At 35.4% G+C, this 23640-nt stretch overlaps 1 protein-coding gene across 3 annotated transcripts in view; it reads left to right on the forward strand.

The window, feature by feature from the left end:
- NUBPL (NUBP iron-sulfur cluster assembly factor, mitochondrial) overlaps nt 1–23640 on the forward strand; it is a 240162-nt gene that overhangs the window by 73855 nt on the left and 142667 nt on the right. For 2 of the 3 annotated variants that reach the window (XM_058738761.1, XM_058738764.1), the window contains one exon: nt 21860–21950. In XM_058738761.1, the coding sequence (XP_058594744.1) occupies nt 21861–21950 (90 nt within the window). In that variant the 5' untranslated portion in view covers nt 21860. Of the gene's footprint in view, nt 1–21729; nt 21770–21859; nt 21951–23640 lie in introns of those variants that run through there. The other variant, XM_058738760.1, reaches the window with a different exon arrangement.

Genomic DNA, 23640 nt, shown 5'->3' on the forward strand with positions numbered 1-23640 from the left:
GTGTGTGTGTGTGTGTGTGTGTGTGTGTGTGTGTGTGTATGCACATATATATGTATACCACATCTTTATCTATTCATCAGTCAATGGGCATTTGGGTTCTCTCCGCAGTCTGGCTCTTATTGATAATGCTGCTATAAACACTGGGGTGTGTGTACCCCTCTGAATCTGTATTTTTGTATCCTTTGGATAAATACCTAATGGTGCAATTGGTGGATTCTATTTTTAGTTTCTTGAGGAACCTCTATACTGTTCTCCAGAGTGGCTGCACAAGTTTGCATTCCCACCAACAGTGCAAGAACTTTTCCTTTTCTCTGCATCCTCACCAACATCTATTGTTTCTTGTGTTGTTAATTTTAGCTATTCTGACAGGTGTGAGGTAGTATCTCTTTGTGGCTTTGATTTGTATTCCCCTGATGATGTGATGTGATATGTCTCTTAACTATCTGGATGTCTTCTTTGGAAAAATGTCTGTTCATGTCTTCTGCCTGTTTCTTAACTGGGTTTTGTTTTTTGGGTATTGAGTTTAATAAGTTCTTCATAGATTTTTGGATAGTAACCCTTTATCAGATATGCCATCACAAATATCTTCTCCCACTCTGTAGGCTGACTCTTAGTTTTGTTGATTGTCTCCTTTACTCTGCTGAAGCTCTTTGTCTTGCTGAAGTCCCAATAGTTCATGTTTGTTTTTGATTCCCTTACCTTTGGTGATGTGTCTACTAAGAAGTTGCTATGGCCTTTCATCCATTTTGACTTTCTTTTTGTGTATGGTGTAAGAAGGTGGTCCAGTTTCATTCTTCTGCATGTAGCTGTCCAGTTTCCCCAATACTATTTGTTAAAGAGACTGTCTTTTTTCCACATGGATATTCTTTTTTGCTTTGTCGAAGATTGTGTGTGTGTGTGTGGGGGGGGGATAGTCCATTTCTGGATTTTCCATTGTTTCATCGATCTGTGTGTCTATTTTTTATGCCAGTATCATACAGTCTTGATGCCTACAGCTTTGTAATTTAGCTTGAAATTCTGAATCGTGATGTCTCCAGTTTTGTTTTTCTTTTTCAGGATTGCTTTGGATATCCAGGTTTTTCTTTTTGTGGTCCCATACAAATTTTAGGATTATTTTTTCCAGCTCTGCAAAAAATGTTGGTGGTATTTTGATAGAGATTGCATTAAGTGTGTAGATTGCTTTGAGTAGTATAGATATTTTCACAATGTTTACTCTTCCAATCCATGAGCATGGAATGCTTTAACATTTCTTTGTGTCCTCTGAAGTTTCTTTCATAAGTGTTCTGTAGTTTTCAGAGTACAGATCTTTTACCTCTTTAGTTATGTTTATTACTAGGTATCTTACTATTTTTGGTGCAATTTCAAACGAGATTGATTCCTTGATTTCTTTTTCTGCTTCTTCATTATTGTTGTATAGAAATGCAACAGATTTCTGCACTTTGATTTTATATCCTGCAACTTTGCTGAATTCCTTTATTGTAGCATTTTTTTGGTGGAATCTTTTGGGTTTTCTTCAGAGTAGCATGTCTTCTAAAAATAGTAAAAGTTTGACTTCTTTGCTAGTTTGGATGTCTTTTTTTTCTTTTGTTGTCTGACTGCTGAGGCTAAGACTTCCAGTACTATGTTAAATAGTAATGGTGAGGGTAGACATCCTTGTCTTATTCTTGACCATAGGGGAAATGCTCTCAGTTTTTCCCCACTGCGGATGATATTAGCTGTGGGTCTTTTGTATGTGACCTTTATGATGTTGAGGTTTGTTCCATCTATCCCTACTTTGTTGAGGGTTTTTATCAAGAGTGGATACTGTATTTTGTCAAATGCTGTTTCTGCATCTATTGACAGGATCATATGGTTCTTATCCTTTCTTTTATTAATGTGGTGTATCACGTTGATTGATTTACAAATAGTGAACCAGCACTGCAGCCCAGGAATAAATCCCACTTGATCATGGTGAATAATTCTTTTAATGTATAGTTGAATTCAGTTTGCTAGTGTCTTGTTCAGAATTTTTGTGTCCTTATTCATCAGGGATATTGGTCTGTAATTCTCATTTTTAGTGGGGTCTTTGTCTGGTTTTAGAATCAAGCTACTGCTGGCTTCATAGAATGAATTTGGAAGTTTTTCTGCCATTTCTATTTTTTGGAATAGTTTGAGAAGACTAGGTATTAACACTTCTTTAAACGGCTGGTAGAATTCCCTTGGGAAACCATCTGGCCCAGGGGTCTTTTTGGGAGAATTTTGATTGCTGATTTAATTTCTTTGCTGGTTATAAGTCTGTGCAAATGTTCTATTTCTTCCTGTTTTAGTTTTGGTCGTTTGTGAGTTTCTAGGAATTTGTCCATTTCTTCCAAATTGCCCAGTTTGTTGGCATATAATTTTTCATAGTATTCTCTTATAATTGTATTTTTATAGTGTTGGTTGTGAGCTCTCCTCTTTCATTCATGATTTTTATCTGTGTGGGTCCTTTCTCTTTTTTTTAAAATAATTTTTTAAATTTTATTTATTTATTATTGAGAGAAAGAGAGAACACAAGCTGGGGAGAGGCAGATAGAGAGGAAGACACAGAATCCAAAGCAGGCTCCAGGCTCTAAGCTGTCAGCACAGAACTTGACGCAGAGCCCAAACCCATAGACCATGAGATCATGACCTGAGCCAAATTCAGACACTTGACTGACTAAGCCACCCAGGCACCCCTACCTTTTCTTTTTGATAAGTCTTGCTAGGGGGTTATCAATTTTTTTAGGGGGTTATCAATTTTATTAATTCTTTCAAAGTACCAGCTCTTAGTTTTATTAATCTGTTCTACTGTTTTTTTGTTTCTATATTATTTATTTCTGCTCTAATCTTTATTATTTCTCTTCTGCTGGATTTAGGCTTTATTTGCTGTTCCTTTTCTAACTCCTTTAGGTATAAGGTTAGGCTGCATCTTTGGGACATTTCTTGCTTCTTGAGATAGGCCCGAATTGCAATATACTTCCCTCTTAGGATGACTTTGCTGCATCCCAAGGGTTTTGGACTGTTGGGTTTTTGTTTTCATTTGCTTTCATGTATTTTTTAAAATTTCTTGGGGCGCCTGGGTGGCGCAGTCGGTTAAGTGTCCGACTTCAGCCAGGTCACGATCTCGCGGTCCGTGAGTTCGAGCCCCGCGTCAGGCTCTGGGCTGATGGCTCGGAGCCTGGAGCCTGTTTCCGATTCTGTGTCTCCCTCTCTCTCTGCCCCTGCCCCGTTCATGCTTTGTCTCTCTCTGTCCCAAAAATAAATAAAAAACGTTGAAAAAAAAAATTAAAATTTCTTCTTTAATTTCCTGGTTAACCCATTCATTCTTTAGCAGGATGTTCTTTAACTTCCACCTATTTGAGGGCTTTCCAAATTTTTTCTCTTTGTTGACTTCAAGTTTCATAGCATTGTGACCTGAAAATATGCATGGTATGATCTCGACCTTTTCCTACTTGTTGAGGGCTGATTTGTGACCCAGTATGTGATCTCTTCTGGAGAATGTTCTATGTACACTTGAAAAGAATATGTATTCTGCTGCTTTGGGATGAAATGTTTTGAATATATCTGTTAAGTCCATCTGGTCCAGTGAGTCATTTGAAGCCATTGTTTCCTTGTTGATTTTCTGCTTAGATGGTTTGTCCATTGCAGTAAGTGGGGTGGTAAAGTCCCCTACTATTATTATATTAGTATCAGTGAGTTTCTCTATGTTTGTGATTAATTGATTTATATTTGGGTGCTCGCTTCCAATTTGGGGGCATAAATATTTACCATTGTTAGATCTTCTTGGTGGATAGGCCCCCTTAATTAAGATATAATGCCCTTTTTCATCTTTTGTTACAGTCTTTGTTTCAAAATCTAGTTTGTCTGATAATAAGTATGGCTGTTCTGGCTTTCTTTTGACTTCCATTATGGCAGATGGTTCTCCATCCCCTCACTTTAAATCTGCAGGTGTCATATAGATGGATTTTGTTTTTTTATCCATTCTGACTTCCTGTGTGTTTTGATTGGAGCATTTAGTCCATTTACATTAAGAATGATTATTGAAAGGTATGAATTTAGTGACCTTGTGTTACCTTTAGAGTTGGTGTTTCTGGTGATGTTCTCTGGTTCTTTCTAGTCTTCGTTGCTTTTTTTTTTTTTTTCATTCCTACATTCAAAGAGTCCCCCTTAAAATTTCTTGCAGGGCTGGTTTAGTGGTCATGAACTCCCTTCTTAGTTTTTGTTTGGGAAACTCTGTCTCTTCTTCTATTTTGAATGACAGCCTTACTGGATAGAGTATTCTTGGCTGCATATTTTTTTCCCATTCAGCACATTGAATTTATCTTGCCATTCCTTTCTTGCCTGCCAAGTTTCTGTGGACAGATTTGCTGTGAACTGGTCTGTCTTCCCTTGCTCCTTTCAGGATTCTTTCCTTTTCTGCGGATTTTGTGAATTTGACTATGATATGCCTTGCTATTGGTTGGTTTTTGTTGAATCTAATGGGAGTTCTCTGTGCTTCTTGGATTTTGATGTCTGTGTCCTTCCCCAGATTAGGAAAGTTTTCATGTATAATTTGCTCACATAAACCTTCTGCCCCTTTTCCTCTCTATTCATCTTCGGGGACTCCTATGATATGAATGTTATTATGTTTTAACAAATGGCTGAGTTTCTTAAGTCTGCTTTTGTGGTCCCTGACTTTTGTTTTTCTCTTCAGCTTCATTATTTTCCATAATTTTGTCTTCTGTATTGCTAATGCACTCCTCTGCCCTGTCCATCCTCATTTTTATGGCCTCCTTTTGGGTTTGCATCTCAGATATAGCATTTTTAATTTTGGCCTGACTAGATTTGAGTTCTATTATGTCTGTACAAAGGGATTCTCTGATGCTTTCTATTATGCCTTTTCCAAGCCCAACTAGTATCCTTATAATCATTTTAAATTCTAGTTCAGACATCTTACTTGTATCTGCATTGATTAAATCCCTAGCCATCATTTTTCCTCTTCTTTCTTTTGGGGTGACTTCCTCCATCTTGTCATTTTGGAGGAAAAAAGAACAACAACAACTATAATAGAATGAAATAAAAATTAAAAAATTAAAAGAAATCACATAAAGGAAGCTAGATCCTAAGTATGTTTTGGTCTGCTTGTTAAGAGAAGCTTGATAGAAAAGAGAGAAGAGAAACAAAATTAAAAATTAAAAACAAATTTTTGCTTTATCTGTATCCAAGAAACAAAAGAAAAGAAAATGAACAACAACAGAAACAGAAGCAACAACAAAAAATGAACAAACAAACAGAAAATCCAGATGAAGCTAGATGGACTTTCCCCTGTAGCTGAAACTTTGCAGCAGTTTATGGTCAGTAAACTAAGCTCATGGAAGGGATTTGTGGTCTTCTGGGTGAAGGGCCTGTTGCTCTCATTTTCAGGTCAACTAGCCCTAGTGGAGGTGTGCTGGGTAGACTCAGGGAGAATGTCTTGGCCTAAGGGCTCTCCTCTCTACTTGGTGGAGCCCTTTTAGCTCACTGGGGTTGATCAGTTTGAGGCTACTTGTGAAAATGTCTTCGCTGCACTTCCTGGTCTCCTGGACCAGGAAGTTCATCTGTCCTCACAGAAGTGTGATCAGTCACCCCTTTTGTGTCTCTCGCTTCTGTCAACTCCTTCCCTCCTGTCTGTGTCCACGCTGTCTATCTACTAGGGCAGTGCGTGTCTCCTGAGTTTTATCTCAGGTGCCTCTGTGTTTCAAATCCCTACACTTCAGAGACCCCTGCAGTTAGGACCCTCAGTGATCCCCTGGCGGAGGGTCTCCCTGTGCTGTGGCTGGTGCTGGCGTGTCCCAGGAAATGGTTGCGTGATTGCACCGCTGCAGCAGCTTAGAGTTAATGGTAAATTGCAACACACAGCTGGTGTCAGTGTTTGCTGCCCTCAGCAGCGGTCTTTGTTCCTATACCGGTGAATTGGCCTCTTGATGGCTCCCACTGGGTGGATCTTTTGCCAGAGGGTGGAGAGGCCGAATCACTTCTGTGAAGTGCACTCCAAGCAGGAGAACTGCTTCGCCCTGTTTGATCCAGGGGATCCTCAGACAGAGCTGCCTATTCTGGGGGGCTCCACCCTGCTTCCTTGTTGGAGCACCACCAAGCGCTAACCTCTGAAACTTCAGACTCTCTACTTCACCGTTCATAAAAAAACTGGCCATTTTGAAACGCTTTCCTTTTTTCACATCAATGATTTTGGGGAACATTTTTCTTGTGCAGTCCGCTGTGTGTGTTTTCACTCTTTCTCTCTAGCTGCTTTCAGGGTGAGTGCTTTTTGTCCTTAAAAGGCTGCCTCCCCTCTGCACTTCACCTCTCCACACCACCTACCTGCCCTCTTCTCTCCCTCAAATTATGCAGATTGTTCTGTTAATCCTCAAATCAATTTCCTAGGTGTTCAGAATGGTTTGATATTGATCTAGCTGTGTTTGAGGGACAAACCCAGCCCAAGATCCTTTTACTACTCCCCAGAATGGAATTTTTAAAGCACTTACTATTCTAGAAATAATTTAATGGTGCCTTATAATCCAAATCACAAAACTGTCTGACACTTCAGTTGTTTCATTACTTTTCTGGATAGTGTCCAATTTACTGTGGGGGTCACAGACATCAGTGATTCTACTTGCTATTACTTCCTTCTTCTGATTTCTTATATATATACATTCTTATATATATGTACATTCTTATATATATACATTCTTATATATATATATATACACATTCTTATATACATATATATATATATATATATATATATATATACACACACATTCATACACACACACACACACACACACACACACTCTGGTATATGGGCCATTCATATGAGCCCCCAAACTTCTAGTGTAACTAAATGGGTAATGCAGTAAGGCTTTTATTGTATATACAAAATATTTATGGGAGTTACTCCCTGCATATTTGTAAAAGTATTATCTTTTATAGTTTTTATATTTTTATTGTAACTTGTTTATTTATATTCCACAGTTGTATCTTTTTATTACATGATTTTTTTTTGTTATAGTAGATCAGTTTTTTCAGTAGTCTTCTTAAAATAGTTTTTCAGTTCTATGCTTTGTATCTTTTCCTTTCCTCTTACAACAAATTAAGTTTATACAATTCTTTTAACTACACTGGTATAAAGTCCACACTGAAGCCAGTGTTTTGTCTTTGGTTGTACATCTATTTATTTTCTCTGTTATATTCTGTTTATCTTTTAACTGGGACTTTTTATAATGGCAGTCAGAATTTTGTCTTCTTTTTTTGTGTGTGTGTGTGTGTATGTGTGTGTTTAGACTTCTGTTTTTGCTTCACAACATACATATCAACAGGCATTTTAGTTACTATAAGAAGTATAGTTTTGTGTTAAGCCCCGTCATATGACTAAGATAGCATTTTCTACTCCCAGTGTGTCACTTCTATTTTGCTAACTTGCCGCTTCTTTTGTCACTGTTTTTTATGTCACTGTGGGCATTTATTGTTTGTATGTTTCAGATCCCAGCTCTTAAACCCTTTGTGCTTGCAGTGAACTATCGCTGCTTAAAAATGAATTTGAGATTTTAAGAGGCTAGGTGGGTTAATAGAAGAAAACCAGTCTTATATGAAAAATAAATTAGATAAGAAAGCTGGAAACATTACCTAATAAACAGAAAGATTGGGGATTATAGAGATGTAGTTAAAAGTTATATCAAAATAACTAAAAATAGTCAACTGTAATACTTTGTTAATAATCCTATGAACTTGTAATTGACTTAAAGGACAATTTACATTAGGTACAGAATAACTTGATTTATTGGAGCATTGTTCAACCATTTCATGGAACTTGTCTGGTTGTCATCAAGCAGTAGAAGGAAAATCTATACTTGCTAATGTTCCAGCTATGTGTTATCTTCTGATCTCATATGTATTTCTATGATCTTAAGCCTCCTGCTTCTTGAATATGTGTGTGAAAATAATATGGAACTTAAAATGAAATAAGTTCAGTCTCAAATCCTTACTGCTTAGTTGCTGCTAGCTATTTAACCTTGGGGACATTACTTTAGTTTTCTGGTCTTAAACTACTTCATATGAAGTATGACATTTGAAGAGTGTATATGTCATATAAAAACAACTTATTCAAGGACACAGCTAATAAATGGCTAATTTCTTATAATAAATAATGTTTTACTGCACTACAAAAGCCTGGATGACCAAATACAGGGTGTGCAGTTTTCCTTCGGTATATTTACTTTTGACTGTTTAGCTATTTAGAAAATTGTTTTGGCTATTATATAAACATACGTTTTGAGCATCAGTCATACTAAGTAAGGGGAATATGGCGTTTAGTTGGGGAGATAGGTTAGAGGCAATAAAAAGGTAAATAATCATACAAGATAACATTTATTAAGTGTTAGATCCTAGAGAAGACCAGAAGAAGGAGAGTTGGTTTGGAGACTGCCATAGAAGAAAGGGATTTAGATAAGCTGAGGGGAGGCTGGGGATAGACTTCTACTTTTCTCAACTAAAATGGAGATAGTACTTGCCTCCTAGGATTGTTGTAAGGATTCAATGAAGTACAGTATCTGTAAAGTATCTTATGCAGTACTGCATGACATAAAATGTAACTCATCTTGTGTTACTATTCTCAAGTGAATGTAAGTGGTTCATTCTGTCATCTTTTAAAGTTTTCCTTCTCCTTTAACTCAGAGATCATGCATAGTTTTCATTTTAAATATCAACTGGTTATCTGGAACATAATGTGGAAGAAATTCTGAGTCTGTACGTAGTTTCAGCAAGAAAGAATGTGATCATTTGTGAGTTAATGATCACTTAATTATGCCAAGGCAGCTCTCAAGTGATTGGAGGCCAGGAATGGTGGTATATGGGTTGTGGGAGTAACAGTAAATAAATCAAGTATTTATTATCCTTACCCAAAGTTTCATTATCACCTATTTTTTCCTCTAGCCTTCCTTTCATTTTTTCCTGTTAAATTCTACAATATAAGTTATCAAGGTTTCAGAGGTAGGATGCCAAGTTTATCTCTATACTTCTAGTTGCTTAGTAAGTATTTGCTGAGTGATTAACTAAGTGAAGAAAATTTTAGCCCCACAGTAGACAAGAATCTGAGGTATCACCCCTGCTCTGAAATATCCCTTATATATAGTCTCCCATTTATATCCTCCTGAGCAGATTCCATTTAAAAACACTTGTATCTTCTACAAAGCTTAAGCTGTCAGTGTGGTTTACTTGTTTCAGGTTCCTTTCCTAATGGAAACCACCCACATGAGAAAATGAGAGTTTTGATTAAGGAAGGAGGAATGAGTTGGAAAAGAAAGGGGCAGTTTCTTTACTTGGGAAAGAGGTTGGATTTTTAAGAAAGATACTTGAATGGCTTTCAACTTTGAGATGGGTGGATACCTGGGATGAGAGAGTGAGTTTCCAAGGTGGTACAAAAAGGGAAAATATGCTGAAGATAACTGAAATTTAAATATTAAAGAGTGATAAATGTAAAATTATAAAAGCAAAGAAGAATTTTTTAATATTCTTTCTGCTCCCTTCTTGTGTTCTACATCCCTTTCCTTTTCACTTCTAGATAACAGTATTATTATATTGCCTTAGGTTGTCCAAGTTGGCATTTGGGTTTTGATAGGTTCCATTCTCCTATCTTTACTCACCTTCTCTCTAAATCCTTCTTTCTTCCAGGTAAACAAGTAGGATATTATAAACTTTTCCTGGGTACTAACTTGGTGGAACTACTTTGTCTTATCTAGTCACTTGAAGTTCTCCTTGAAAGAATAGCAGTGGATGCAACCTCTTTGTTGCATCTGATTTCTCATAAGAAAGAATCTTGGTTTTAGACACAAAAGAAGGAATAGGAAAGTGGGTGATGAGAAAGTGACTTTGTAAACTTTGTCCTGGGTTTTCTTTTCCTTTCTGAAGGTTCTTGTCTTTGAATGTCTTGTCATGAATATGTGGATAAAAGCTTGTTTTTATAAAACGGTTTTGTTTATTTACTGCATGTTTAAATATTCTTTAAAGTTATTCTCTGTCCTCATTTTAAAAAATGGATTTAATGTCTCTATTATATGACTTTAAGTTATAATTTTTTTAGGCATACATTCCTGAACCTTGGTGTTCAGATGCATTTAAAACTCTTAATTTTTGGAGCCAGGGAGTAGAAGTTACAGAGATTTTTCAGCTTTATTGCTAATACCAAGTAAATGGGAATGTCTACCACTTAGCTGATTCAAGAACGGTGGGATCCCTACAAAAAGAAAATCTGATTCTAGATGAGCGTTATCCTTGGAACATTTAACAATTTCAACTATAATAGAAAGATTTAAAGCAGTCTTTCTTATGCCTATTTCCTTTATACCTAGCTCTTCAGTTTGACCTGGTCACAGTGTCTTTTCTAGCTTGACAATTAATTTATAATATAAAAGTAGTTCCCAACTCTGTTCGAAATCCACTGGTAACATACAGTCCATTAATTAAATTCATACCTGTTAGAAATGATAGAACTTTGTTGTAATTGAGCAAGGAGGATGTGGCGTAGTGTCATGAATGGCATTATGGCAATTGAAATGGTTTGACTTAGAGTAAGAATCTTTTATGCTTCAATGTATGAGCTTTCATGAAGATATGAGGAAGTATGAAATAATGATCTCTGTCATGATAGCTTCAGCTAATGGTGGTCTCTTCAAAAAGCTGTTACAGGACAGTAGATTCCAAAATTTCTCTATAAACTTTCAACCAATAGTATTTTGTTAGGTTTTCTGTTAAGTTTATGTGTAGGAATTGCTGTACACATTTTTAAAAATAAAAAGCACATTTAAAAATTAGCACATATACTAATTTGTACCTATAGTCATGAGTTGTTGTTCAGAGTCTTTCTCCACTAATTTAAAAGTATGGTTTCAGCCTATGCCATCATTCAAATCTGAGGATTTTATTAATTAAAGTAAAATGCTTTTAGGTGGTGTTAATTTTGTTTACTAAGTGGTATTAATTTTGTTTACTAATATACAGGAGAAGATAAAGAAGACTGTGCTTCTAACTTTCTTTTTAATGTATATGTTGTAATATTTAGGACTCTCAGTGTACATTTTTCCCTGTTAAATTCTGAAGAAATGCATTTAACATGATGATGAATCTGCTTACATTGCTGCTTACAGTTTACAATTTATTATTCACCAAACTACAAGAAGTATTTAAACTACACATTTTCTCTGGATGGAGATTTAGCATACTGATGAAGTAGATTAAGATTAAAGATTATTCTTACATAGTGTTAGAGATTTTGGTTTCCAATTTTGTGAAAAGGCTTTGGACCGTCCCAGTGTCTTAGTTTGTTCAGGTTGCTGTGACAAAAATACCATAGACTGGGTGGCTTAAACCACAAACATTTATTTCTCACAGTTTTGGAGGCTGGGAAGTCCAAAATCAAGGTGCCAGCAGCTTTGACATTTGGTGAAGACCTGCTTACTAGTTGATAGACAGCTGTCTTGTCATTTGTTTCCTCTCATGGCAGACAGGGCATGAGAGCCCTCTGGAGTATCTTTTATAAGGGTACTAGGCCCAGTCATGAGAGCTCTACCTCATGAGCTAATCCCCCTCCTAATACCATCACATTGGGGGTTAGGATTTCAGCATATGAATTTTGGTGGGAACACAACATTCAGTCCATAACATCTAGTTTACATTTCCAGTTCCAGTTTGAACTTAAAGTTCTGTTTTGAACAGGCTCAAACTACTTAGATCATCTATTTCAAATGGAGGATTAAGTAAATAGATGACACCCATATTGTCCTATTTTATTTTTGGTATGATCTTTTCAAGTGCAGTGCCATTGCTACTGCAGGTTTTAACTGATCCACTAAAACAAGAAAAAGAAGTAAGGGTTATTAATAGTGGAAAGGAAAAGGCAGAATTGTTATTAATTCCATGTGGTATGTTTGTTTATCTAGAAATTCACAAGAAATAATCAGAAAATTATTTGAAAAATAGAGTTCTGTAAGATATCATAAGGAATCTAAGATCACTAAAAATCAGCAGCTTTCTACTTCTAGATGTGGCAAACTAGATGTCCAGAAAAACTCTTCCTATAACAGCATACCTTAAAATATTACATGGAATATTAACAAAAACTACTTTTCAGTACATGTCTGAGATAGTGGAAAAGGAAGGGAATTTCTCAGAACTCAGAAATAACAGGAAAGTGTGAGCCAACTGGTGTAGTTGTGCACTGGAATTGATATTTACTCAGGTATTACCTGCTGATCTTGGTGGCTTAGGGCCTGTATTTTACAGGATTATTTATGAAGGAATAGGGGCAAAATATGGCATCTAAGGAGGGAGGGAGGTTCAATGCACCTTATAAAAGCTGGACACACTAATTGTGATATCCTTAATAAGTGATCATAAAATAAATCCTTCCATACATTAGTGATTACTGGGAATAAGTGCTGGATTTGTTCTTGGCTCTGGGTAGAGTGGGAAAATCTGGGCAGATTAAAGATTAGGCACAACCAAAGAGAAAATTAATTAATGAATATAGGTGAAAAGAAAATACTCAGAATGTAGTACATAGAGGAAAATTGGAAAACAAATGAAAGTTTGAGGGCCATGGTAAGTAGCATGAGAAGATCCAACATGGGACTAACCATTGGTCTAGAAGGAGATAATGGAGAAACTGTAACAGAGGCAATATTCAAGGAGATAATGGCTGAGAATTCTCCAAGATAAAACTAAAATTCAGGACAGCAATGGCATATAAATTGACTTAGGAGGGACAGTGATTCATTTGAAACATTCAAAGAGGAAGAAGGTAGGGGTGCCTCAATTGGTTAAGTGTCCAACTCTTGATTTTGGCTCAGGTGATGATCTCATGGTTGTGAGATCAAGCCCCACATTGGGCTCTGTGCTGAGTATGGAGCCTGGTTAAGATTCTCTTTCTTCCTCTCCCTCTCTCTCTGCCCCTGCCTTGCATTTATGTGTGTGTGCTCTCTTGCTCTCTCTCAAAAGAGAGGTAGAAGTGTTGTTTAACTTCACACTTTAAGTATGTTTTAAAAAAATACTAGATAGTCATTATAAGACTAGAAATGAACTGTATGATTTCCATTGTAAAAAAGGGAAAAATGTAATGAGGGGGAAGAATCTCAAAACTGTAAAAATACTAAAAAAAAGGGGGGGAGGCCAGGAGAAAGTACAAAATTTAATAGTAAGTATGAATACAAATATTTCAGCAATACATATATTTATTTATTTTAGGGAGAGAGATTGCAAGTGGGGGAGAGAGAGAGAGAGAGAGAGAGAAAGAGAAAGAGAATCTCAAGAAGGCTCCACACACAGCGCCGAGCTGGACATGGGGCTCAATCCCACAACTCTGTGATCATGACCTGGGTCAAAATCAGGAGTCAGATGTTCAACTGACTGAGCCACCCCAGTGCCCCAATATATCAGCAATATAAATCTAAATATTACACAACTTTCTAGTTAAAACAATAATACTGTAAGACAGGAGAAAACAAAAAATAAAACAAAACCAAATCCAGATAGGTTAAATCTATTTATAAGAGATATTATCTAAAACATAAAAATATATAGGGCAGGGGTGCCTGGGTGGCTCAGTCGGTTAAGCATCCGACTTCGGCTCAGGTCACGATCTCAGGTCCATGAGTTCGAGCCCTGCGTTGGCTCTGGGCTGATGGCTCAGAGCCTGGAGCCTGCTTCCGATTCTGTGTCTCCCCCTCGCTCTGCCCCTCCCCCGTTCATGCTCTGTCTCTTTCTCTGTCTCAAAAATAAATAAACGTTAAAAAAAATTAAAAAAAAAATATATAGGGCAAAAGCTAAAGGATTAAAAACCATAAATAGAGCGAAATGAAACTGGGTATAGTTATGTTAATGTCAGACAAGATAGACTTTACAGCAAAAGTGTTAATGTTAAGAACTACTACCTTCAAACAAGCTTGATCTAATGGCCATAAATAGAATATTCTTTTCAAGCACACCTGGAACATTTATAAAAATTGATTATGGAATAGGCCATGAAGATAGTTGCAGTGAATTTCAAAGATTGGTATTATTCGGACTACATTTTTCTAACTACCACACAGTTAATTTAGAAGCTTATAACAAAATGATAACTAAAAACACATACACATTTGGAAATTAAAAACAATTTCTAAATAATGCATGGTTGAAAGGAGAAACAATGAAAATGGAAACTTGTGAGATAAAGCTAAAATATATCCAGAGATAGTCATAAGTATTTCTCTTTACAAAAGAAGAACGGCTGAAAATAAATTAGCTGTTTAACTTAAGAAGTGAGAGCAATGCAATAAACCCAAAGAAGGTGGAAGGAAAGAAGTGATTAAGAGCAGAAATTAATGAACTTGAAAATGGAGATATAGTAGAGAACCAAGAGAACCAAAAATTTATTTTTTGAAGACTAATAAATTAGACAAATGCCCGGCAACGTAGAATTAAAAAAAAAAAAAAAAAAGACCTGTAAATATATTGGAAATAATAAAAGGGACTTGACAGATATAGCCATGGGTTTAAAATCTGAGATATTTGGACAGTTTTATGCTGATACATTTGAAAATTTTGTTGAAATGGGCAATCTCTAGAAAAATGTATATCACTAAACCAAATTGAGGAAGGAATAGAACATCTAGTTTATTCCATACCTACTAAAGAAATGGAATCAGTAGTTAAAAATCTTACAATGAAAATAGCAAACCAGTATTCCATTCTTATATAAACTCATTCATAGGGTAGAAAAATATATAATATTTTCCCAATTTAGTTTATGAGGCTAGTAAAGCCTTAGTGGGATAGAATGAAATGGGAGAATTATAGACCAGTCTCCCTAATTAACATATATAAAAAGTCTTAAGCAAATATTAGCAACTTGTTAGCATTGTATAAAATAGCTATATTGTGATTAAATGGCGTTTAATCCAGGGGAGCAAGTTGGTTTGACATTAGAAAAAAATTTAACGTAACTTAACAGTTTTGTAAGTTAAAGGAGAAAAAGTATGTTATTCAGAAAGATGCTGAACAGGCATTCTATAAAACCAAAAAAACCATTTTTATCAATACTCTTCTTGAACTAAAAGAGAATTTTATTTAACCTGATATCCTGATATAATGTTAAATAATGTATTTGTATTTTTATAAAAATACAAAGCAAGCATTATACTTACTGGTGAATTGTTAAAAGCATTTCATTTAAGTCCTCCCCCACTGAGAGAGTAAGAGACCATGGGCACATGCACATATGAGCACATGTTGGGGAGGGGCAGAGAAAAGGAGAGATAGAATCCCAAGCAGGCTCTACACCATCAGCACAGAGCCCGATGTGGGGCTTGACCCACAAACTCTGAAATCATGACCTGAGTCAAGATCCAAGAGTCAGACACTTAGCTGACTGAGCCAGTTAGGCACCCCAAAAGCATTTCATTTACTATTCGGAATGAGACAAGCAGTCCTGGTATCACACCTTTTATTTAACATTGAACAGGCACTCCTAATCTGCAAATAAACCCAGACACATACTAACCCTCATGAATTAGGAATTGAATAAAAGAAGCAAACTGTCATTATCTGTAGAAAGTATCAGTATTTACATAGAAAATTTAAAAAAACTTTCGGGATGCCTGGGTGGGTCGGTCAGTTAAGCATCTGACTTTATTTCATCTCAGGTCATGATCTAATGGTTGTGAAATTGATCCCTATGTTGGGCTCTGCACTGAGCATGGAGCCTGCTTAAGATTCTCTTTCTCCCTTTGCGCCTAACCCACTCATGTGCATGCTCACTCTCTCTTTCTCTCAAAAAACAAAACAAAGCAAAACAAAAAACTTTCGACAAATTATTAAAATGAAGAAGGGAATTTAGTAGGTTGGCTAGATATAATAATAATATACAAGAAAATTACATTTTTATATATCAATAATAAGTTAGAAAATGCAATTTCAAAAAAGATACAAATGTCTTAAAAAAAATACAGGGCACCTGGGAACAAATCTAACAACAAATGTATGAATCTTATGTGGGGAAAAAAATTCTAAATCCTTATTGAAAGATTTTACAGATGTAAATACACGGAGAAACAGATGTTCATGGATAGGAGTACAGAATTTTATAAAGATATCAGTTGTTTCTGATAGTCTCACAAATTCAATCAAAATTCTATTTGTGGAAAATGACCAAGTTGAATGTACAATTTATAAAGATGAGCAAAGAGCCATGAATAGGTAAGACACTCCTGAAGAGAGAGAACCAGGTAGGGGATTTACTCTAGCAGGTAGGAGAACTTAATGTAAAGTTATACCTTGTTCAGTATTGGCTCAAGGCTGGACAAACTAGTACAACTGAATAGAGAGCCCAGAAACAGACTCATACATATATGGAAACCTGATTTATGACAGAGCTGTCATTGCAGATTACTCATGGTGGGACAAGTTATTATCCACATGGAAATAAAATGGATTCTCACACCACACACAGAAATTAATTCCAAATAATAAGTTTAAGTACTTACATGTGAAATGCAGAACTATAAAGGGTTATAAGAGAATATCTCGGGGCTCCTGGTTGGTTAAGCATCCAATTTTGGCTCGGGTCATGATCTCACAGTCTGTAGGACTCTGCTGACAGCTCAGAGCCTGGAGCCTGCTTCACATTCTATGTCTTCCTCTCTCTCTTCCCCTCCCTGCTCTCACTCTGTCTCTCTCTCAAAAATGAATAAATATTTTAAAAAATTAAAAAAAGAGAATATCTCATTGACAATATTTTAAGGAAGGATTTCTTAAACCATAAAGGATAAACCATAAAGGAAAAGGATAAACCATAAAGGGAAAAATTAATGTATTTGATTATATAAAAAGTAAGAACTTCTGGGGGTGCTTGCCTGGCTCATTTGGTAGAGCATGTGCCTCTTGATTTTGGGGTTGTAAGTTCGAGCCCCACAATGGGTGTAGAGATTACTTAAAAAGAAAAAATCTATATAAAAAAGACCTTTTATTCAGAAGACACTATAAACAGTTAAGCAGAGTCTTGTTCAGGATAATGGACATGAATGCCTAGTGCATTTGATTAACGTATTTGATATTTACAAAACTGGAAGGTAGTTTAGGAGCAAATTACTAGGAAATACATAGAAAATGAAGGAAACACATGCACCACAAGATCTGCCTATCATCAATTCATGGGAACAAAGGAAAAATAATCATATTTTATGTCATCTTGCTCAGCTATTCATAGCATTTACATGATTATCTAATTAAAATGGTGATATAATTACATAGAGAGGATGAGTACCTGAAAAGTGTGCCTGTGTTCACGAAAAAATTACTAAATCCTATAAAATTTTATGAGACAACTAAAAGTTGTGAAAATTTGAATAAGGTTCACAGATTAGTTAATCATATTGTATCAGTGTTAGTTTCCTGGTTGTGATAATTGTATTATGGTTATGTAAGATGTTAACATTAAGGAAAGCTAGGTAAAGGGCATATGAAGACTGTACTATGTTTGCAACTTTCTATAAGCCTCAGATTAATTCAAAATGAGAAGTTAAAAAAATCATTTGGGTTGAGAGTTGTTGGCTCTGGGGAGTAAGAAATGGAAGAGGGTTGTAAGATTATTGACTTTCAATAACAGTTTTATAGTACAACTTGACTCTTTAATCTGTATCCATATGTAATTGGAGAAAATCAAAGTATAAAAAATACAGAGCACAATGGTGAAAAGTTACTCTGAAAGTTTAAGTTGGATGCTTTGGGGAAAAACTGACATATAAACCATGCCTATATGTTTTATCTACAGTTCTCAATTTCAGTCTCTTTAAGAAGGAGAAACAGGCTAAAAGACACTGATGAAATCTGACTGCAAAATTCTACTAGATTTTTATGATCTGTCCTAGACTTTTAGCTCAACACTAGTCCAAGTTGCGTAAAGTATCTAGAGGGCTTTTTCTATACCTTATTATGGTGAAATAGACTATAGTAGCAAGAATGAATGAGAATCTGGCTACACAGATCGTTTGATAAAAGAAACCATATTTTATAGTAATATAAATTATTTTATAGTTTATATACTTTTTAGTTGACTGTAAACTGTAATTTCTTTTCCTGTTTTGTTTTTTTGTTTTTTGTAGGTACTTGGTCATAAACAGTAGATTGTTTTTCCCTCGAGATTAATGCAACTTCTTGCCTCCAATGACAAAGGAGAGTTTAAAATATATTTTTTTATTGTGGTAAAATACACATAACATAAAGCTTACCATCTTAACCTTTTTTTAAAATAAAGTTTATTTGTTTATTTTAGAGAGAGAGTGCATGCACGTGGGGGGAGGGGCAGAGAGAGAAGGGGAGAGAGAATCCCAAGCAGACTCTGCATTGTCAGATCACGTGAGATCATGACCTGAGCTGAAATCAAGAGTCAGTCGCTTAACCAACTGATCCACCTGGGCACCCCACCTTCTTAACCATTTTTAAGTATACCGTTCACTGGCCTTTTAAATACATTCATAATGTTTTGCAGCCATCACCATTATCCATCTCCATAGTTCTTCTTGTCTTGTAAAACTGAAACTTTATACCTTTCAAACAGTAACTCCTCACTGCCACCTCCCATGCTGCTGGCAACTGCCATTCTCCTTTTTGTCTGTATGATTTTTACTACTTTACGTATTTCACGTAAGGGGAATCATACAGTATTTCTCTTTTGTGACTGGCTTATTTCACTTAGCATAATGTCCTCAGGGTTCATCCATGTTATAGCATGTCAGAATTTCCTTCCTCTTTAAGACTTTAATAATTTAGGGGCGCCTAGGTGGCGCAGTCGGTTAAGCATTCGACTTCAGCCAGGTCACGATCTCGCGGTCCGTGAGTTCGAGCCCCGCGTCAGGCTCTGTCTGGGCTGATGGCTCAGAGCCTGGAGCCTGTTTCCGATTCTGTGTCTCCCTCTCTCTCTGCCCCTCCCCCGTTCATGCTCTGTCTCTCTCTGTCCCAAAAATTAAAAAAAAAAAAAAAAAAGACTTTAATAATTTAAAGTATTCTATTATGTACCTATATCTATATCTGTATCTATATATATGGATATATACATATATATACACACATAGACACACACCACATTTGGCTTATCCATTCATCTGTCAGTGGACACTTGGGTTACTTACACATTGTAGCTATTGTGAATAATTCCCCTATGAACATGAGTGTACACCTATATCTTCAAGACCCTGAGACCCTCATTTCATTCCCTTTCTGTATGTACTAAGAAGTGGAGTTCCTGGTTCATATGGTAATTTATTTTTAGGTTTTTGAGGAGCCACCGTATTATTTTCCATAGCAGCTATACCTTTTTATATTTCTACCAGTAGTGTACAAGTATTCTTCAAACTTCTGCATATTCTTACCAGTACTTCTTATTTTCTGTGTTTGTCAGGTCTTTTTTTTTTTAATGGTAGCCATTCTAATAGGTATGAGATGGTATCTTATGGTAATTTTGATTCACATTTCCCTAATGATCAGTGAGGTTGAATATTTTTCCATGTGCTTTTTGGCTATTTGTATATCTTCCTTGAGGAAATGTTTCTTCACTTCCTTTGCTCATTTTTGAATTATGTTTCATTTTTTGCTGCTGTTGTTGAGTTTTAAGATTTAACATATCCTGTGTTACTCGGCAATCAAAAAGAATGAAGTCTTGCCATTTGCAATAACATGGATGGAACTAGACAGTATTGTGCTAAGTGAAATTAGAGAAAGACAAACATCATATGACTTCACTCATGTTGAATTTAAGATACAAAACAGATGAACATGAGGGAAGGCGAGCAAAAATAACATAAAAATAGGGATGGGAACAAACCATAAGAGACTCTTAAATACAGGAAAGGGTTGCTGGAGAGATAATGGGTGGGGGGATGGGCTAATTGGACAAGGGGTGTTAAGGAAGACACTTGTTGGGATGAGCACTGGGTGTTATATGTAGGTGATGAATCACTGGATTCTATTCCTGAAGTCATTGTATTGTTAACTAACTTGGATGTAAATTTAAAAAAATGAAACAAAAAGATTTAATATACTCTGGATATGAATCCCTTATAAGATACATGATTTATAAATGTTTTCTCTCATTCTGTGGCTTACTATTTTACTTGTTGATACTGTCTTTGATGCACAACATTTAAAAATTCTCATTAAGTCCATGTTTATTATTTCTTTTGTTGCCTGTACCTTTGTTGTCATATCCAAGAAATCATTGCCTAATCCAATGACATGAAGCTTTTGCTCTATGTTTGTTTCTAAGAGTTTCATAATTTTAGCTCTTACATTTAGGTCTTTGATCCATTTTGAGTTAATTTTTGCATATGGTGTTAGGTAAGGGTCTGACTTCATTCTTCTGCCTGTGGATATCCAGTTTTCTCAGCACCATTTGTGGAAAAGACTGTCCTTTCCCCATTGAATGATCTTGGCCTCCTGTCAAAAACGATTTGATTATATATGTGATGGTTTATTTCTAGGCTGTCTATTCTATTCCACTGGTCTTTATATCTGTCTTTATGCCGGTACCTCACTGATTTGCTTACTTCAGCTTTGCAGTTAAGTTTTGAAACCAGGAGCTATGAATCCTTCGGCTTTGTTCTTCTTTTCTAGATTGATTTGTCTATTTGGGATCCCTTGAGATTCCATATGAATTTTAGGATGGGTTTTTTGTCTGTTTCTGCAAAAAATGTCATTGGGATTTGACATAGGGTTCTGTTGAATTTGTAGATTGCTTTAGGCAGTATTCGCAATATTAAGTCTTCCAGTCAATGAACATGATAGGTGTTTCCTTTTATTTATGTCGTCTTTGATTTTTTTCAGCAATGGTTTGAGGTTTTCATTGTACAAATCTTTCATCTCCTTGGCTAGGTTAATTCTTTTGATTGTTTTTGATGTTACAAATGGAAGTGTTTTCATAATTTTCTTTTCAGATTGTTGTTAGTTTATAGAAATGCAGTGAATATTTGTGTGTTGACTTGTATCCTGCTACTTAGTTGAATTCATTAATAGCTTTAATAGTCTTTTTGTGGAATCTTAAGGATTTTCTATAAATAAAATCATATCATCTGCGAACAGAGAAAACTTTTTCCTTTCTAATTTGGGTGCTGTTTGTTTCTCTTTCTTGCCTCATTGCTCTGGCTCTCTCAGTATTATGTTGAATAAAAATGACAGAAGTGAGAGTATCCCTGTCTTGTTCCTGATCTTAGGGGAAAACTTTCAGTCTTTTACCATTGACTGTGATGTTTGCTGTGGTTTTTAATATATGACTTTTATTAATGTTGCGATACAAAATAGAGAACTTATTAGATGCATGCATGTGTATTTGTATGTGTACTTGTCATGTATACACATACTAAACACGTATGTAATTTATATATTTATATATATGAATAAAATTGATGGATACAATTACTTACAGAGGCTATTTTTTAGAAACACTTGAAAATTATATATGTTTCTTAAAACTTTATCCCAACTATTTTTAGATGTTGTATCTATTGTAAGTATTGGTTGTGTGCTTGGTATAATGTTTAAACTGTTGTTTATTGAGGTGAATAAGTTGGAAGTTAAAGAGCAGCAGTTTGAATAGCCCATTTGTATTTTTAATTTGACACTTTTTGATAAGAAAATAAGTCAGTATGTTTGTATATTCTAAAAGAGAGTTTTTTATTTTTTATTTTTTAACTTCAGACAACCTAATGAGGCCTCTTTTGAATTATGGTATTGCTTGGTAAGTATATCTTTTTTACTTTATGTTACTTTTCAGAATAATATTGATTAATATATGTAAATTAGCTGTATTTTTGGTTTACTCTTGCAGTATGTCTATGGGCTTCCTGGTTGAAGAGACTGCACCAGTTGTTTGGAGAGGCCTTATGGTAATGTCAGCTATTGAGAAACTATTGAGGCAGGTAAGAAAATTGAATTAAGTGTCATTTTATTATTGGCACATTATTGTTAATGCATTTGCTGATTGGAGAGTGGTTAATATTTGCAGTCAGGCTTGAGATGTTTTGCAAAAGAATCCAACTAATCGACTGGATGTATAATGAATTATGTGGCACCAAGACCAGTTTCACTGGTCTGTGATTTAATCTTACCCATTGCTTACGATTACCGAAAATCTTAATGCCTTATTTTATATTGTTCTTTTGCTTTGTTCAGAGTCTGCAGTCAGATGATGAAATCTATAAGTAATCTACCTTCTTTAGATTTATGTTTAATCTCATTGTGGCCAATATTGAGTTATAAGGGCAGTGTAGACATTCTTGCATGTAGAAAAAAGTTATATAAATCATGCTCACGTTTTAAAATTGCTTTAGAACAAAATAAAATTTTTTTTTACACTGAGTACATCTGGCTCTTTATTTATGTATATAATATCTGCCCAATCAACTTTAATTTATCCTTAAGGAAGAGAACAGTTGATTGGATAATCTAAAAATATCAGATGGGATATATGTTATTTATAGAAATAATTTTAATTTTTTTCTAGTAGCTGTGAATTTGTAGTTAATTATGTTCTAGATAAATATTATAAGTAATTTGGATTTTCTCCATCCATTTACAGCAATTATCCCTTATTTATTCAGATTTTACTTTGGGTCAGGAATTACGTGATAAGTTGACAATTCTAATCATAGATATTCCTATATTCATTTCTAGTTGAAATAGTTGGTAAATGAAATATGTCTTGAACTCTGAAACTCTTCTTTTTTTTAATGTTACATCTTGTCTTCCTTCTGCTGCTTAAGTTCTGATAAATGTGCTTTTTGATCTCTGGTCCCAGAGTCCTGCTACTTTCCTAGTGCGTTCAAGTCTCGTGGCTGCATTTCTTCCCCTTTTATACTCAGATCCCATAGTTGGCTATTTCAGTTGTATTCCCAACAACACCCCTTCTTTACCAATTCCTTTGTGACCTTGATCTTTAACCTTTATTTGTGTGGATTAACTCAGCCTCTTTTTTTTTTTTAAGGAAATTCTACAACAGTCTTTATTCAGGTTATAATTAAAGTTAGAGTCAGTGGGAATTTGGAAACACCAAGAGGAAAATTCTGATTTTGTCATTAGAATATTCTAAATATTAATTTTCCCTTCCTATGTTACTGTTATAATTCTCAACAGGAAATGAATCAAATTTTTTCCTAAGCCTTATGGATGGTCACAAGAAAATGGAAATACTTGTATTTTTCAAAGTGATCAGAGTCTTGGAGATCCAACTCAGTGATAAGAGACACAGAGATATAGCCAAGTGTTGGTGCTGTCTTCTAAGGGAAGCAGGATCCTGCCTCCAAGTGTCCTTTTTAAGTACTAAGACCCATTTAAACCTCAGACTGCAACAGGTGATGAAAACATCTCTGGCAAAAGAGCCCCTGAGGGTAGATGAGAGAGACCCAGTATGCACGTACCCTCAGGAGAGGGGCAAAAGGAGTTTCCCATGGAGGAGTGAAAGTAAACCTGACAGTACACATTAATTAGGCTGCAAAAAATTTGTGCCTGCTTTTATAAATGAAGAAAACCTTATGAAACCAGAGGTAAAAGATCAAAGAAGAAACCAGATTTATTATTTTTTTATTCTGAGGTGTTAGGGAAGAGAGGAGG

The sequence above is a fragment of the Neofelis nebulosa genome, chromosome 7 (genome assembly GCF_028018385.1).
Source record: "Neofelis nebulosa isolate mNeoNeb1 chromosome 7, mNeoNeb1.pri, whole genome shotgun sequence".
Classification (NCBI taxonomy): domain Eukaryota; kingdom Metazoa; phylum Chordata; class Mammalia; order Carnivora; family Felidae; genus Neofelis; species Neofelis nebulosa.